General features: G+C 41.9%; 2 protein-coding genes across 11 annotated transcripts in view; one reads left to right on the top strand and one right to left on the bottom strand.

The window, feature by feature from the left end:
* Positions 1–1,598: 1,598 nt before the first annotated feature.
* Positions 1,599–13,744, top strand: epdl1 (ependymin-like 1). Of its 3 annotated transcripts, XR_013132039.1 has the most exons (7): positions 1,599–1,964; positions 3,748–3,782; positions 3,947–4,081; positions 4,170–4,356; positions 4,569–4,656; positions 8,985–9,175; positions 9,406–10,819. XR_013132039.1 is itself a non-coding variant. In XM_077010522.1 (6 exons), the coding sequence occupies exons 1-6, from the start codon at positions 1,889–1,891 to the stop codon at positions 9,037–9,039; spliced, it is 576 nt and encodes a 191-aa protein (XP_076866637.1). In that variant the 5' UTR covers positions 1,599–1,888; the 3' UTR covers positions 9,040–10,819. The 3 variants fall into 3 exon arrangements, 2 of the variants coding, with proteins under 2 accessions (XP_076866637.1, XP_076866630.1); XM_077010522.1 differs by having other exon boundaries at positions 8,985–10,819; XM_077010515.1 differs by lacking the exons at positions 8,985–9,175; positions 9,406–10,819 and adding an exon at positions 13,265–13,744 and having other exon boundaries at positions 1,605–1,964.
* dctn1a (dynactin 1a) overlaps positions 13,704–15,967 on the bottom strand; it is a 28,445-nt gene continuing 26,181 nt past the window's right edge. For all 8 annotated transcript variants that reach the window (XM_077010466.1, XM_077010434.1, XM_077010455.1 and 5 more), the window contains 5 exons: positions 15,918–15,967; positions 15,630–15,822; positions 15,470–15,543; positions 15,238–15,327; positions 13,704–14,904 (listed from right to left, as the gene is read on the bottom strand). The exon at positions 15,918–15,967 is cut by the window's right edge and continues 84 nt beyond it. In XM_077010466.1, the coding sequence (XP_076866581.1) occupies positions 14,767–14,904; positions 15,238–15,327; positions 15,470–15,543; positions 15,630–15,822; positions 15,918–15,967 (545 nt within the window). In that variant the 3' untranslated portion in view covers positions 13,704–14,766. The remainder of the gene's footprint in view (positions 14,905–15,237; positions 15,328–15,469; positions 15,544–15,629; positions 15,823–15,917) is intronic.

Raw genomic sequence — 15,967 nt, 5'->3', positions numbered from 1 at the left:
ACATAAGTATTTAATACATCTGTATTCTGTTTAGCTAACCAGTCTTCTAACATCAGTTTTTACCGTCACTTACAGCTAGATTAGATAAACTTAACAGTGGTTTTTCGTGCAAACAGAAATAGTCAGATTTAGTATAACAACCAAAGGAAACTAGTTACTAGCATTAGCGAGATGAAAATAGGTTTATTATTAACCTACTTTCACATTCGTGATTGTTCACAAATGAACGGCAATTTAGGACGACAACGGTGATTTGGAATGGCTGATCTGATACAACTCTGCGTAGTGCAATTACTTCAGACCAATGAAAACACGATGGTGGGAGGAGTTGGATCTAACATCCAGCTCCACCCCCTGGACTTTTGCTTCTGCAGCGACGGGTATCTCGCTGAACCTGCTTTTGCGCACTGCACTACATCCAGTATTTCACTTAAAACCCTTTTAATAACACTGTAAATATAAAACGGTGTAAAAGTAACATATGTAATAATTTAAATTTACTTTCAAGGTTTTTATTTTCATAGACATTAAATACAGTTTTATTCATGATTTATTAGTTCTGAATTAAATGATTTACTTGTTTATTTATTGTCTTTTTTTACTCATTCTGTACACCAGTGGTTCTCAAACTGTGGTACGCGTACCACTGGTGGTACGCAAAGCACCCCGCGGTGGTGAACTCGGAAAATAAAAGATGCTTTGAGGTTTTTTTTTTTTTTACACAACACATTTTTTTTATTAAAACAGAATTATGACAAGTCCTGAAATTCAGAAACTAAAAGGGATTACTCGTATTATGTGCGGAGAAAATGTCGCTAAACAGTTCGACCTGGTGCATCTTTCAAACGACACGGTCACTCGCAGAATTGATGAAATGGTGGACAACGTCAGACAAACATTGACCGAGAGAATTAAAATGAGTAAATGCTTCTCACTGCAGTTAGATGAATCCCTAGATGTCGCAGATTTAGACAACTTGCTCGTTTACGTGCGATATGCGTATGAGGGCATGTCGCACGAAGAATTTTTGTGCTGTACCAACCACTACCAACACGAACTACAGGAGAACTACATTATAACATGTGTGTAATGAGCAGGGTTGCCAAATGCGTGAGACACACGCATTTGACCGTCTTCACACGCCACACATCCGATTTCTCACGTCGACAAAAAAAAATCTAGTTTATTTACCTCTGATCCACATCTATGATTCAATGAGTTACTAGTTCGCTCTGGCGCCAACCATCGTGATATAGCCTAATACTTAATTCGTGTCTATTTTACATCCTCCCGGTAACAATTTACATTCGCCCCCCCGCCCCCCCCGTCAACAACTTAAACTTGCCAAACAGCTTTTTCTTTTTTTTTTTTTTGGGGGGGGGGGGGTAGTAGGTGGTACGTGGAGGTTTTTCGTTTGACAGTTGGTGGTACTTTGTCTAAAAAGTTTGAGAACCACTGCTGTACACCATTTAGATTTAAATGTGGAATCACAGGCAGCATCACCCATTACCATAATCTATGGTATACGCGCAACTTCGCAATTTTTTCGGGGGCTGGCTTGACCAAGATTTTTGAAGTGAGGGCTGGCTTGACCGGTGTAGAGGGCCCTGACGGTTCCCCACTGCTGTACACCACCCGTCAATCTCCTCACAGCCTGCGACAGCTGTCGTATAAAATTAAAATCCCTGGAGTGTGGAGTTCGGAATGGACTCAAGTGGTTTAAAAACAAGGAAGCGAGATTTGTTTTTGTTGTGAAGTGAGACTGAAAGTGGATGTATAAAGCAGATAGGCAACATTACTCAACATCGGCGAGAGAGAGAGAGAGAGAGAGAGAGAGAGAGAGCAAACGATAAAAACAGTAGGCTACTGCACACCCGAGGCTGAAGACATGGCTCTGCTGGTGTGGTTCACTCTGCTGGGATTTTTCACAGCACACTCTGTGGCCCAAAAACCACGTCCATGCAGTAAGTGTTTTTGTTAGAGCGTTAATTGGAAGGGAAGGCATTTTATTTAAATATACAAAGATCATGGTCATTTAAAGTGGTTCAGACATTTAGACGAAGAAGGGATTATATACAGTAGAACCACGGAACTCGACATATTCGGAGTTCGACGCAAAATTTCGGAATCTGACCTGACTCATGTGATTTTTGTAAACAAAATACAGTTCGTGTTTCGGTCACATGCCGCTAGTTAACCTTAGTTGGCGTTGTTCAATGGGTTTTGTGGCTGTGCTCCATACTTTTGCTGTATTTTTGGACTGTTTTAGACAAAAAAAAAACATGGGAGAAAAGCAGAAGAGAAAACGGACAGAACAACAATAGAGTTGAAAACGGCGATCATGGAGAAGTATGAAAAAGCCATTCGTGTGACGAACGTAGCATTGGAATTCAAACTGATGGTTGAGAATGGATTAATCTGCTGGGTTGTTGGGTTCTACTGTAGGCTAGGCATATATATTAGTGTATGAGTGTGTGTGTGCGCGCGCTTGTATGTATGTCTGAAGAAGGTTCCAGGAAAATAACTGCAGGGTGTAGTGAAGTGATACAGATATATTAAAATTGTAGTGATGTACACAATTCTTCCAGAGAAACATTTCAGACAGAGGTTCTTCATCAGCTGTGCTTCTGAATTAATAGGAGCAACCATTTTGTGTAGCCTATGAATAATAGATGTTTAAATCCAAGCATTCATTCAATGGGGTTCTAAAGTCCAGAGAGTGTAGATCAGTTGTTTTTCTTTAAATGTCATAGTTTCATTTCCTCATTTCCTACAAAGTGAGATATATCTTGTTCCTCTGGAAACTTTGTGGACTTCAGTAAAATTTTGAACATCTCCATTTATCAATCAACCAATACTCAAAATCATCGGCGCAGATGGAAATTCTGAAATGAGGGGGACCAAGCTGTACAATATATACGTTTATGCTTGTAGATGCTAGATTTCGGATGGGGTCAATATAAATCTGTCCCCAGTGCCATCTGCGCCCCTGGTTAAAATGTATTTATATAGCGCTTTATACAACAGTTGTTGTCACAAAGCAGCTTTACAAGTGTCCGAGTCCAAGACCCCAGTGAGTAAGCCAAGGGCGACAGTGGCATGGAAAAACTCATTAAGAGCATGAGCAAGAAACCTTGAGAGGAACCAAGACTCAGGGGGGGAACCCATCCTCCTCTGGCTGACATCGGTCACCATAACAACAATTAGAGAGATAACTGTAGATTTACCCATCTACAGTACAATGCAGCGACTCACCTGCAATCTTAGGCACAAGAAATCAGGCATTTATTCAACTCCTTAGAGCCAGTTTGACATTTATCAAGTAGAAGACTCTGAAGTCAGTTGTGTCAGCTGCCCTCTGCCCTTTATTATGAACCCATGTGATTTTAACCCTATAGACACTATGGCGTGTGAAGCACAAAACATCAAACCTGTTACTCCAGTTTAAAACCCGTCCTGTTGTCTGTGCTTGCAGACTACAATTGTGATAGAATATCACATGGTATTACTGAAGCAATCAGGACTGTGTCTTGCTGAACATTTTTACCATAACAAGTTATTTGTTGTGTGAGCATGGGTGTGTAATCAGAACAGACAGGTGCTTAAACTAATCTCACCTGGCGCTCTAAGGCAGGGGTTAGTGTCACCAGCCAATAGTGTCCTGTGAAGCAGAATCATGTGCTCAGATGATCATATACTGCAGTGCACATGACTGATATTGTGAGTGTTTGGGTTGTTCTTTTTCAGGGTCTCCGCCACTTTTGCAGGGAAGCCTCTCTGTGGTGAGTGTCAGACACTTCATGCTCCTTTTGTACATCAGGAGTGCTTAACATTTGTCCTGCTCTGATGGCAGGTCCAAAGGTTAAGAGTGAGACAACAGTCTCTGTCTCTCTCTCTCTCTCTCTCTCTCTCTCTCTCTCTCTCTCTCTCTCTCTCTCTCTCTCAGGTCAGTCAAACTGAGACTTTCGAGGCATTGGCAAAATATAAATATGATGCTTTTGGACAGCGTGTCCGCTTTGGAGAATTTGGTCAATACCAGAATAAATCCTTCCACTTAGATGTTCTGCTGCTATATAAAGAGGTAAAACACACACACATAAATACTTGTACTTGGGCCAATCCCACTCTGGTTTCACACCCCCTTGTCTACGGTGTTTGTGGCTCTCCAGGCTGTGATGTACAACATCAACCAACACAACAAGACCTGCACGAAGAAGGAACTGAAGTCCTCCTTCCACCCGCTGGAAATCCCCCATGATGCCACTTTGCTGGGGCAGGTAGTGCTGGGCAGCTTTTCCAAGCCTGGTGCAGGTCTGCTGGTGAACTCCTGGGTCGGGGAGGTTCCCAAGCAACAAGGTACATGCTCCCACGACCACACCCACAGCCACGCCCACACAGGAAGTCAAACTGGGGAGCGAAACATAGGGGTGCCTTCCAGTTTGGTTGCCTGCTCTTTCGGACCAACAGTCCTTCATCTGGAATTCTGAGTTCAACCCACAAAAGACCTGGACATGATCTGATAAGTTCAGTCAAGTGTGTAAAATGTCTCTCTCTCTCTCTTTTCCAAGCCAAGTACCTCCTCACTTTCACAGAGTTTGGCTGCCTTCCGATCTCGGCCCTTTACAAAGATCCAAAGAATGGCTGGATAACTACCAGGTAAGGAGGAAGAGAGGGGAATGGTGTGTTTGTTTTTATGCTAGAATTTATTTACGTATTTTCTACGAACACCAAAAGAAATCTAGATTCTACAACCCCTGGCAGAAAGTATAGAATCACCAGTCTGGGATGAGCGCTCATTCAGACATTTTATTCTGTAGAACAAACTCAGATCAAAAACATGATGCAATAATAAGGTCATTCCAAAGTGCAACTTGTTGACTTTCAAAAACACTAAAAGAAATAAAAAAACACTGTGGAAACAAAGTGGAATATGGAATCACTCAATTCTGAGGAAAAAAATATGGAAGCATGAAAAACAGGCATGGACTGAGGCATGGACATGATGAGTGACAAACAGTATTCTTCATCAATTTGGTGCCAACTCTCTTTGATAGCAGTTGCCACATCAGCTTTGCAGGTCGGAGCCTTCTTGTGGACCATTTTTTTCAATTTCCACCACAGGTTTTCAATTGGGTTGAGATCTGGACTACTTGCAGGCCATGACATCGACTGAATGTGTCTTTCTCCAAGGAATGCCTTCACTGTTTTTGTCCCATGGCACCATGCATTGTCATCTTGGAAAATTATTTCATCATCTCCAAACAACTGTTTAATTGAAGGGATAAGAAAACTGTTCAAAATGTCAATTTAAACTTGTGCATCGATAGAAGAATTAACCACAGTCATCTCCCCAGTGCCTTTGCCTGACATGCAGCCTCATATCAAGGACTGTGGAAATTTGGTTGTTTTCTTCAGGCAGTGCTCTTTATAAATCTCACTGGAATAGGGCTGCCACTAATGACTATTTTTCTATCGATTCAACTATCGACTATTTTATCGATTGGTCGACTAGTCTAAACGATTAAGTTTAAACGTTTCCGCCGTTCGCGCAGGTTCGCGCGAGGTGTACGGACTGCGGAGTCGCGCGCTACGGTCACTCGCGAAAGTATAATCCATAATAAATAATCTGAGATTTTTTATTATTATTATTTTTGCTGATGCTGGTCCAGCGTGGCGCGTGCCATAGGTTGCCGACCCCTGCTGTAGACTTTTGCGAAGCTCTTTTGGCTCCGCTGCAGCCGGCAGCCGCTGACCAATGACTGGAGACTCTCTGATGTCACGCGTTGAGGAAAAGCATTTCTTTGAACGGACGCATTGTAGAAATTAAAATGGAACATTAATAAACGTTTAAAAAAATAAATAAATGTAAAAAAAAAAAAACCGACGCGTCGACTTAAAATATTGAAGTCGACGTATTTTCTGCGTCGACGTCATCGACTTTATCGACCAATCGCGGCAGACCTACACTGGATCGGCACCAAACAAAAGATCCAGCATCATCACCGTGTCCAATGCAGATTCTTGCCTCATCACTGAAGATAACTTCCATCCAGTCATCCACAGTCCACAATTGCCTCTCCTTAGCCCATTGCTGTCTTGTTCTTTTCTGGTTAGGTGTCAATGATGGTTTTCTTTTAGCTTTCCTCTATTGAAATCCCATTTCCTTTACAGTTCGGTCACATATCGGCCTCATCTGTTTAGTTGTACTTTTTCTTTGAAAGACGCTTTGAGGTCTTTCTTGGTCTACCAGTACACTTGGCTATAACAAACATTCCATTGTGACTCCATTCAGTTGTGATTACAACTGATTACTTGTAATGTTTAAAGTATTACACAAGCATTTCCCTACCTTGCAATGTACATGTAAATATTAGGGGCAGTCATGGCGGTAGGGAACTGGTCTTGTGATCGGAGGGTCGTGGGTTTGATTCCCAGACCTGAGGCCATGACTGAGGTGTCCTTGAGCAAGGCACCTAACCCCAACTGCTCCCCGGGCGCCGGGCTAGGGCTGCCCAGTGCTTTGGGCACGTGTGATCCACAGCCCCCTAGTAATCACTAGTGTGTGTGTTCTAACTGCACAAACGGGTTAAAATGAACAATATCAGCTATATCAATCCACTGATTAACAGTGTATCAAAATGAAAAATACATCTTACTTACATCATTAAAACAACCCTGCACTCTGCAAAATTGTTTTCGTGACAAATTTATTTAGGGACGATATGCTATTGTGTCATTTTTCATTAAAAATACATTACTTCTGTTCACGGACGTAATTTTGGGGGGGGGGCGGGGGGGACATGTCCCCCCCACTTTTTCAAAAGCCGGCTTTGGTCCCCCCCAGTTTTTACGGTTAAAACCAAATATTTAAAATAGCGACGAATCTATGTCCCCCCCACTTTTGACATCAAAATTACGTCCATGCTTCTGTTTCTGTTAAGAAAACGTGGATCTACAGTAGGCCCTGGTTGCCATGCCCATTAGATGTCACTGTGGCGTGTGACAGGGGCGGACTGGGGAGAAAAAGTGGCCCGGGAGTTCCTGACAGACTGGCCCACTATATATATATATATATATATATATATATATATATATATATATATATATATATATATATATATATATATATATATATATATATATATATTAGTGCTGTCAATTCCAGGTGCCGCGATTAAAAGTCCTCACCAGGATTTTGCTCAGGCTTCCTGGATTGTGTTGATTCCACTAATTTTACCTGGATTGCTAATTAGAAAATCTAGCAAGCTTGAGCAAAATCCTGGTGAGGACTTTTAATCGCGGCACCTGGAATTGACAGCACTAATATATATATATATATATATATATATATATATATATATATATATATATATATATATATATATATATATATATATATATATGTACTGTATGTGTGTGTGTGTGTGTATATACTGTATAATCTATACATGGCACGTAGTGTATATGTCAGCTTTTATTGTCATATGGACAATATTACTTCCAGCAATAATATGATTACAAATCAAAATATATCAAAATAACTAACAAACTTAACAACTTGACCCTGACAAAATACAGGGGAAAAACAACTGGAAAGCTACTGAAACCTACATTGTTCACTCAGCGAGTAAAACCTCTACAGCTTTTCTTTTTTCTCTCTCAGCTTTTCAGTGCCACCTTTACGTTTGGTAGTTTGTTTAGACCAGGGGTGCCCACACCTTTTCAGCTTGCGAGCTACTTATAAGATGACCTAGTCAAAATGATCTACCTAAAATAAAAATGCAAAACAAATGTATTTCTTCTATATTATAATTATATTATTTAAGTTATTATTACTATTTAATAGTATTACTATTAATAATAGTATTGCTATTTAATAGTGTATTAAACCAAGGACCCAATCAAGGTCCAGGACCCCTTATATTTTACACGACATCTTCACTTTTTTGATAGAAACGCCTTCTCTCTCGTTACATTCATCCATCTCTGATTAGTTTTTCGGGTTTGTTGTTCCCGCTGTCAGCGCTAATCTCGAGAGAACTGACACTCAGGCTACTGCAGGTTGACACTCTCGTGAGGCTAGCGACATAATTCCTTTTGGGGAGGCACTTGAATGCTTTAAAAAAATTTATATTATATCATAATGATTGTAACATGGTCAAGTCAAGTCAAATTTATTTATATAGCGCTTTTTACAACACATCACAAAGCAGCTTTACAATTGTATGGGTCCAGACCCCTAATGAGAGAAAGAGACGACAGTAGCGAGGAAAAACTCCCTATGATGGTAGGGATTAGGAAGAAACCTCGGGAGGACCAAGACTCAAAAGGGAATCCATCCTCCATCCTCTGCCCGCTAGCAGAAGTCTGTATTTATAATCTAAATATAGTTCTATAGTTATAGTTCTAATTCCAGGCCAAGCAGTCACAGTCCCTTCAGTGCAGATGGTGAACCTCAGATAGGAGTTGGCATCAGCGCATCCTCTGTGGCAATGGCACATCCAAACAAAATGAATAAGTTCATAAAATGTGTTTATTATTATTAATATTATTGTGAAATGCCATAATATTATTTATAATCGCTCTAGGGCACAGGTTCGTTTACTACCCTTTCTGTAACATACTAATCAGGCAGACAAGGATCCAAGTGCGGATAATAGCCGTCTTTATTGAAACAATGATCACAGAGCTATCAAACAGGTGAGGGTGCCATCTAGTTGCAGGCTCCATTGAATCCCCTGTGGTTCTTTGGCCTAAAGAGAGAGAGAGGAGAAAAAGACAGGAGAAAATGATTATTATGAGTATTGATGTGATATGAATTTGAATTTGTTGCACATCCTTGGTTGTTTTTTATACGTGTAATGAGTGTATACGTATCCAGTAAGTGTTCTCTAATACTGTGTATTCACCCACTATGGGATATGTATATGGGTAGACAAAACTGAGTTGTCATGTGTGAGGAGTAAACTCACATCACTCTGCAGGCACATTTTGAGGCAGACCAGTTCATCAGAACCAAACAGGGCAAGACTAGGCTGAGAGCAGATGCTGTTCCCACCATTTTTGTGCATCGCCCCGCACTCAGAAAGAGGAAGCCCCCTGCACAATACGGAATGACAGAAAGAAGAAACAGTTAAAAGATGGTCATCTTGGAAGCAAGAGCCAATCCAGAAAGGTGAACAACTCCAGTAGCCAAGCTTCAAAATCCAGCAACCCCCAAACAGCTCCAAATAATAGAATACAAGTCTAGTACGGTTACATATGATTACATATATCATACTGTACTATAACATTTTAGTATGTTGTATTCCTCTTTAGTCTTGTAAGATTCATTGATCAAAACTGCCACCCTAGTTTCAACTTACCTTGTGTTTTCTATATGTTCTCTATATGGTTCTGGTTCAGAGGGACTAGGCAGGGGACGAGGTCTAGGAGGAGAGCAGAGGTCGGTACACGGGGAAGGCAGTAAGACGGAGAGACCGCTCGGTCCGTGGCATGGCACCAATACTTCACAAGAAGAGTGAGGGGGAAGATTAAATAGTTGCGATGGGGAGCCGCGATGAGCGGCAGGTGAACCGCATCTACACGGAGATCATGTGCGGTTCCTCACACTTTCATTTCAGCGCTTGAACCATTTTCGCCATATACTCTTCTTTCTCGTCTCCTTCCCTTCGCCGGGGCAGGATGAGATTTCTGTTGTATTGGCGGAGCTTTTCTCTTGGTTCTGTTGGACGCTGCTCTCCTGGCTCCTGAAGAGCACATTGTTCTTTAAACTCTTCCACCATCGTACCAGCGTGCACTTCTCTTTTTTTGCAGGCGCTGTAACCACCATTTGCTCCATCTTCAGGCGGTATGAAGCCTTCTCTCTCGTCAGCTCTTCTAGCTCTCTCTTCCTTTCCTCCCTCATCCTGTTCCTTTCTTGCTCTGTTTCCAACTTCATCTTCTCCACCTCTTTCTGACATTCCGTCAGTCTCTTTCTCTCCGTCTCCAACTCTCGCTGCCTCACCATCTCCCTTTCTTCGAGCTCCCTCTTCATCATTTCATTCTCCTTCATCTTTTCCACATGTTTGTCCACCTTTTGCCTGAGGTTTTCTATCTCCCTCAGTCTCGCATTTTCAGTTATTTGGTGGAAGCGGATCTCCTGCCTGAGCCTGATCTTATCCAGATCTTCCCCCAGTGTGTAGTCAGCCATCCTCATCTCCTTTAAACACTCCTCCATTTGCTTCCAGTCCTCTTCAATCTCCCTCTTTTCGTCCTGCAGGGTTTTGCACTCCTCCTCCAGTTCCTTCTGTCTGGTCATCATTTCTTCACCCTCTCTTGTCCACTTCCTTTCTATCTCCTCATATTCACTGACCAACTGTCTGTTTTTTAATTTCTCCCTCTCGATTTGATCTGTGGCTTTCTTTATCGGGGACAATAAATCCTTAATCGTGTTGCACATCACGTCCTCTACACTTAGCATGTCACCCTTTCTTTGTTCCTGTCCACTTCTCAGATTTACACTTGCCATCTCATTCTTTATAATGCACTCCATCTTCTTTCTTATTCCACTGTCGACTCTCCACTACTGTATTAATATGTTCAGCTGTGATTTCTCCTCTCTCAACAAATATCACACTGGTGTCGACTGCCTTGAGTATGGCCTTATATACGTTCGGTTATGTTGTGTTATGTCGTTACTATAGAAACGGAATTCTACTAATTAACAACGTCATGTATTGTGACGTAATTTAGAATATTCAATTCACAACATCAAAGTAAAAAAAAAACATACCGCGGTTATTAGGGGTGTCGCAAGACGGAACTCCGCGAGATTTTTTGAGGGGTAAAATACGGTAGTTTCCCGGCCAAAACGGGAGACTTGACAGGTGTGGATTTGGGATTAAAAGAAGCAGCTTCTTTTTCTTCCTCAAAACAGAAAATCAGGCCAGCACTATTGACCACAGTTGAATTTAAAAACAAGGGTAAAATCAAACTAATAAGTTTAAAGAATTTATTTCCAGATGTATGTTCAGAAGTGGTGGACGCGAGACTGGGAGAGTCTCTAGACCCTTAGACTGCTCCATCGTTATGGCAATGTGGACAGGGAGATATAATTAATGTGGCATTAGTATGGACGAGGCTTTTCCAGTTCCTGACTACTTGTATTAATAAGTGAAACAGCTGCTGTATGTTTTCGTAGTCCGGCCTGGATTTTCTGGGACAAGCTGTTTTTTTTTCTGATCTCTGCTGCATACCGTCAGCCCGCGTCAGCTGGCCCAGTCCGCGGCCCGGTCCAACTCGTTCATGTGTTTACAGACCCAGTCCGCGGCCGCGCTGAGCAGGTTAGTGTGACTGGAGCGGGGGAGGTAATAACACCGTTAAACAGCAGCGTGACTACGGGCCGCAGTGCGCGGCAGTGTCTCCTCCACGGGCTGAGTTAACCCATCGGCCCACCGGGGAAATCCCCGGTAGTTATGTATGCCAGTCCGCCCCTGGCTTGTGATGATTCAAAAGTTTCACAAGATCAAATCATTTTCCGCATCAATTGGTTCATTTGATTCGATCTCCCAAAAGCCCCACTTTTGCCATCCACTAGCTGTTTGTATTTGGTCCATATCTTGGATACAGCTGACTGTGAACAGCCTACATCTTTAGCATCCATGTGTGAAGAGTTACCTTCTTCAAGAAGTTTCACAATCCTCTCTTTTGTTTCAAGAGACATTTCTCTTGTTGGAGTCGTGGGTCTTGCCACTCCACTTCGCCCAGCAGCCCTCCAAGTAGTGATGGGACATCTGAAGCGAGGCTTCGAAGCGTGTACCGAGTAAAAAGGGGCGTGTCCGATGAAGCCCCGCTTCGGAGCTTGTGTCATATTGAGCAAAATCACGTGATCAGCAACAAACGAGGCCTCGCATTACATCGGCCACGTCATTGCTTCATTTTGCGTATCGTTTTTCTAAATAAAAGCGCTATGAACCCTGTTGCTTCGTGTTGTAGAAGGTGGTTAAATTTAAAATCTGGAACATTCTAAATTCTTTTTGTTTGATCAGGATGTACATCAGATTCACACATCAAAAACAGACTAAAAACCATTGGAAGAGGCAAACCTTATTTGTAATGTTAAAAACATTTTACATTTGGCAGACGCCCTTATCCAGAGCGACTTACATTTTATCTCATTTTTATATAAGTGAACAATTGAGGATTAAGGGGCACCTCAGTCATGGCCTCAGGCCTGGGGATCGAACCCACGACCCTCCGATTACAAGCTCAGTTCCCTAACCACTTCCCTTCCCTAACCACCAGGTCATGACTGCCAAACCAGATCTAGAAGCCCCAAGAAGCAATTATTTTAAACACATTCTGTTTTTAAAAAAAAATCAGTTTCTAACTCCAAATATTCAGTCACTCAACAATCACTCAATTCCCAACATAGTAAAGTACAACATATCTTCATCGTCAAATACGTTCATGACATACAAGAAAACCCAACACAACCACTAATGGTCAAGGATTAGATTGGCTACAAATCATTTTAATAATTAAAACATGACAATTAAGTATGATTTAAATGATTATCCTGTTACTAAACATGAGTTTGATGGAAACTTTGTGACAATATTGCATTTACACATTTTTGAAAGTATGATCCAACTGAATGACGAGGCTGTTACAGTTTCACCAGCAGATATCACTAGTGAGTGATGAATGAAGCCTCGAGTAATGAACCTTTTTGCAAAGCAAAGGGTTGGAAAGCTTCATTGCTTCAAGAGGCTTCATTTGCCCATCACTACCTCCAAGGTGTCATGACTGCAGGTGTTTTTAACTGCAGACTAACGAGCAGATCTAATCTGAGGCAGGTGTCCATTTAGGGAAAGGAAATTGACTGGGTGTGTCCTTATTTTCTACCTCCAATTTGAGTGATTCCATTTTTTTTTTCTCAGAATTGAGTGATTCCTTATTGTTTCCCCTGTGCTTGCTCAATAAAAGTAACATTTACTTTATTTCCACAGTGTTTTTAAATTTCTTTTTGTGTTTTTGAAAGCCAAGAAGTTGCACTTTGGAATGACCTTATTATTGCATCATGTTTTTGATCCGAGTTTGTTCTACAGAATAAAATGTCTGAATGAGCGCTCATTCCAGACTGGTGATTCTATACTTTTTGCCAGGGGTTGTAGAAAACACTGCTTAGAAGGTTGAATATTTCTTTACATCTTTATCTGTAAACCTACTAACCTCTGACTGACTGACTGCTGGGTATATAAACAAACGCTCAATTTTCCAGTTTTTTTAACAATGTTATCGGCATCGAGGACCCGAGTGTGTTCCTTCCTCCTGAATACTGCAAGAACGCGACACTGGAGGCAGGAGAAAGTGCGGATTTTTTCAGCATCTTCTGAGCCAATGCAGGCTATGCTTGATCACACAGCCAGCGTTAAACACCTCGTACCGTGTCTGCCCCAGTTACCAATACCACAACTCGATTGTACTGTATGTGAATGTATCCGTGTTTGAATGTACAACCTGTGATGCCTCAAATCATTAGTCATTTGTATGGCTCTGATGTACTGAGGATTTATTTACAGCTATAACTATCAGCATTATCTACAGATTCACTCACTCAGGTTGATCAGGGAACATAAATAACGGAAACCCACTATAACACTTATTGTGATTTTCTTATAACCAAGACAATATACATAAATAATACACAACACATTACATGGTTTTTTTTGCTTTTAATAAAGTCTAATTGCAAAAGTCATTAAGTGTTTCTCTACATGGACCAACATTGCTTATTTCCATGACTGGTATTTTATAACAAGGAGAAATATTTAAATATGGCAAAACTGTATATGAGGACACAAAATATGTCATATTAGAAAAGGGCTTTAAGTGTGCATAACACTGTGGGGGGAAAGGCAGATGTTAACATCGAACATCAGAAGTGTGGTAAAACCACACGTGTAATACTACAGAACACAGTAAACACATTGAATGATCTTCAATGCAAACAAAATTTATACCAACATTGGTAGGTGGAGAATGTGATCAGTCAGAAGATGGGGGCATTTTAAATAAATGTCATGAACAGAAATTGACCACATGAAAACCGTATTTAGGGAATATTTCATGTTGGTGCAGGTTTGGTCCTTCATGTATCTACTAGCTCTATGAAAAGAGAAACAGAAGTGAACGTTTAGTGCAAATCTCCAGCACGGGGACCTCCTGACTCAGGCTTACTGTACATGACCATCAGGACCATTAACAAGGTGTTGAGTGTTCTTACTGTCTTTGCATGCATTAGTATTGGTGAGTATTAGTAAGCATTTCTAACAGTTCTAAAGTTACCAAGCTTCAAAATGACCAAGGTGAGATATCCAGAAAAGATAGAATATAGAAAAAACTATGTTTAAAAAACTGCATAAGAACTGCATATAATTAGTTTAGAACAATCATCATCATTGAAACCGATATACGAGATCAGGTACAGGTCTGAAACAAGAATAAATATTGATTTTTCCTTTTTTGACAGGTTTTTTACAAAAATGATTTTGTTTTGAGGTATGGAATTGATTATTTTTATTATTTTTTTGCTTGCCTCCGAGACTGCTGACAAAACACAAACCAGTTACTCAACAGAAGTGACTCTCTTTGGCCTGGAATAACTTTCTGTCATAATACAGTTCCTGAGTGAGACCGTAAAAAAGATAGAATAGGAAGTATAGTGGAAGGGCATATCTGATTGGTGGGGCAGCTTGTGGAGGCTGACCAATAACTTGTCGCTTAGGTCATGAGGAGGCGGTGCACACGCTGAAGCTGATGTTGGGATAATAGGAGGGAGTGGGCCTGCTCTTTACCACGAGCACACGGGATCATCACCTTCCCCACCAGGACAGCACCCCTGCGCTGCTCCTCCTTAGCCTGGAAAACACACACACACACACACACACACACACGTATTACTCTAGGATCTTAAATAACTGCATTAATAACTACACTCCACCTGTTTACCAGCAGTTATAGAGGTAACAGTGGGAGTAATACTGGTCACAGGACTGTTGCAGTTATATTATTATTGTTGTGATTACCATTATTGGTTGCAGTTGCAATACTGTCGTAATCTATTCTGTGTCTTGCTTACCATGTTAATTTCATCAGATTTCATCACATTTGAAATGTAAAAAAAAATGTAATGATCAGTCATGCCAGTAAGGCACCACTGAACTGGACTGAAGTGTGTGAATGTGCAGATACCTTGACAAAAGCTGATGAGGGGAATGTGGCAAAATCAGAGCGAACAGGGGCACCTGTCTGTTGGTTCACCACATGCTGCGATACCTCACTCTGAGAGAGAGAGTGAGAGAGAAAGAGAGAGAGATAGAGAGAGAGAGAAGGGAGACCAAAAGTGGCATGACGAATGAAGGTGTAGTTTGGTGTGGTGTTTGTTGGGGGTGGGCGTGTGTATGTTGGTGTGTGTATCCTGCACCTTCAGCGTGTCCAGGGCGTCACTGAGGGACTGCAGCCTAGCCGTCTGCTCCAGCAGCTGAGCACTCGCACATACTGCAGAGAACAGCGAAACCATCACGCACAGCTGTACTGTCAGTACAGCCTCCACCCCTCACCTCCCCTCTCCCCTCCTCCCTCACCTGCTGTCTTGCCCGTGATGTCCACCACTCGGATGCTGGCGCTCATCTTGAGGAGGCTGTTCAGCAGCAGGTCGGTCTTGCGGTACAGCGCTCCAGAATGCCCCGCGGCCAGCGAGCCCTCCTTTGTCACGCCAGCTATGTCGGGCACACTCAGAGGAGGCAGGGACGCCAGCTGAGACCGCATTCTCTCAGCCTGGGGGGGTGGGGGTGTATAGAGTCAGTGGTCAAGGTCACCTCTCAAATGGCAGTGTGTGTCTAACACCACTGCACGCTCCAGACGCAGCTCACCTTCAGTCGGTAGTTTTCGTTTTTCAGGTGTCTGATCGCGAGTCTCTGCA

Source organism: Brachyhypopomus gauderio, chromosome 1, assembly GCF_052324685.1.
Source record: "Brachyhypopomus gauderio isolate BG-103 chromosome 1, BGAUD_0.2, whole genome shotgun sequence".
NCBI classification, from domain to species: Eukaryota; Metazoa; Chordata; class Actinopteri; order Gymnotiformes; family Hypopomidae; genus Brachyhypopomus; species Brachyhypopomus gauderio.
The sequence above is the reverse complement of the archived record's forward strand: the minus strand, read 5'-3'. Positions and strand labels throughout refer to the sequence as shown.

Excerpts from the sequence above, each read along its gene's own strand:
- epdl1 (XM_077010515.1), top strand. The coding sequence starts at position 1,889 with ATGGCTCTGCTGGTGTGGTTCACTCTGCTGGGATTTTTCACAGCACAC. Across the intron at positions 3,783-3,946 it reads TGCAGGGAAGCCTCTCTGTG|GTCAGTCAAACTGAGACTTT; the intron begins GTGAGTGTCAGA and ends TCTCTCTCTCAG. Across the intron at positions 4,357-4,568 it reads GGAGGTTCCCAAGCAACAAG|CCAAGTACCTCCTCACTTTC; the intron begins GTACATGCTCCC and ends CTCTTTTCCAAG.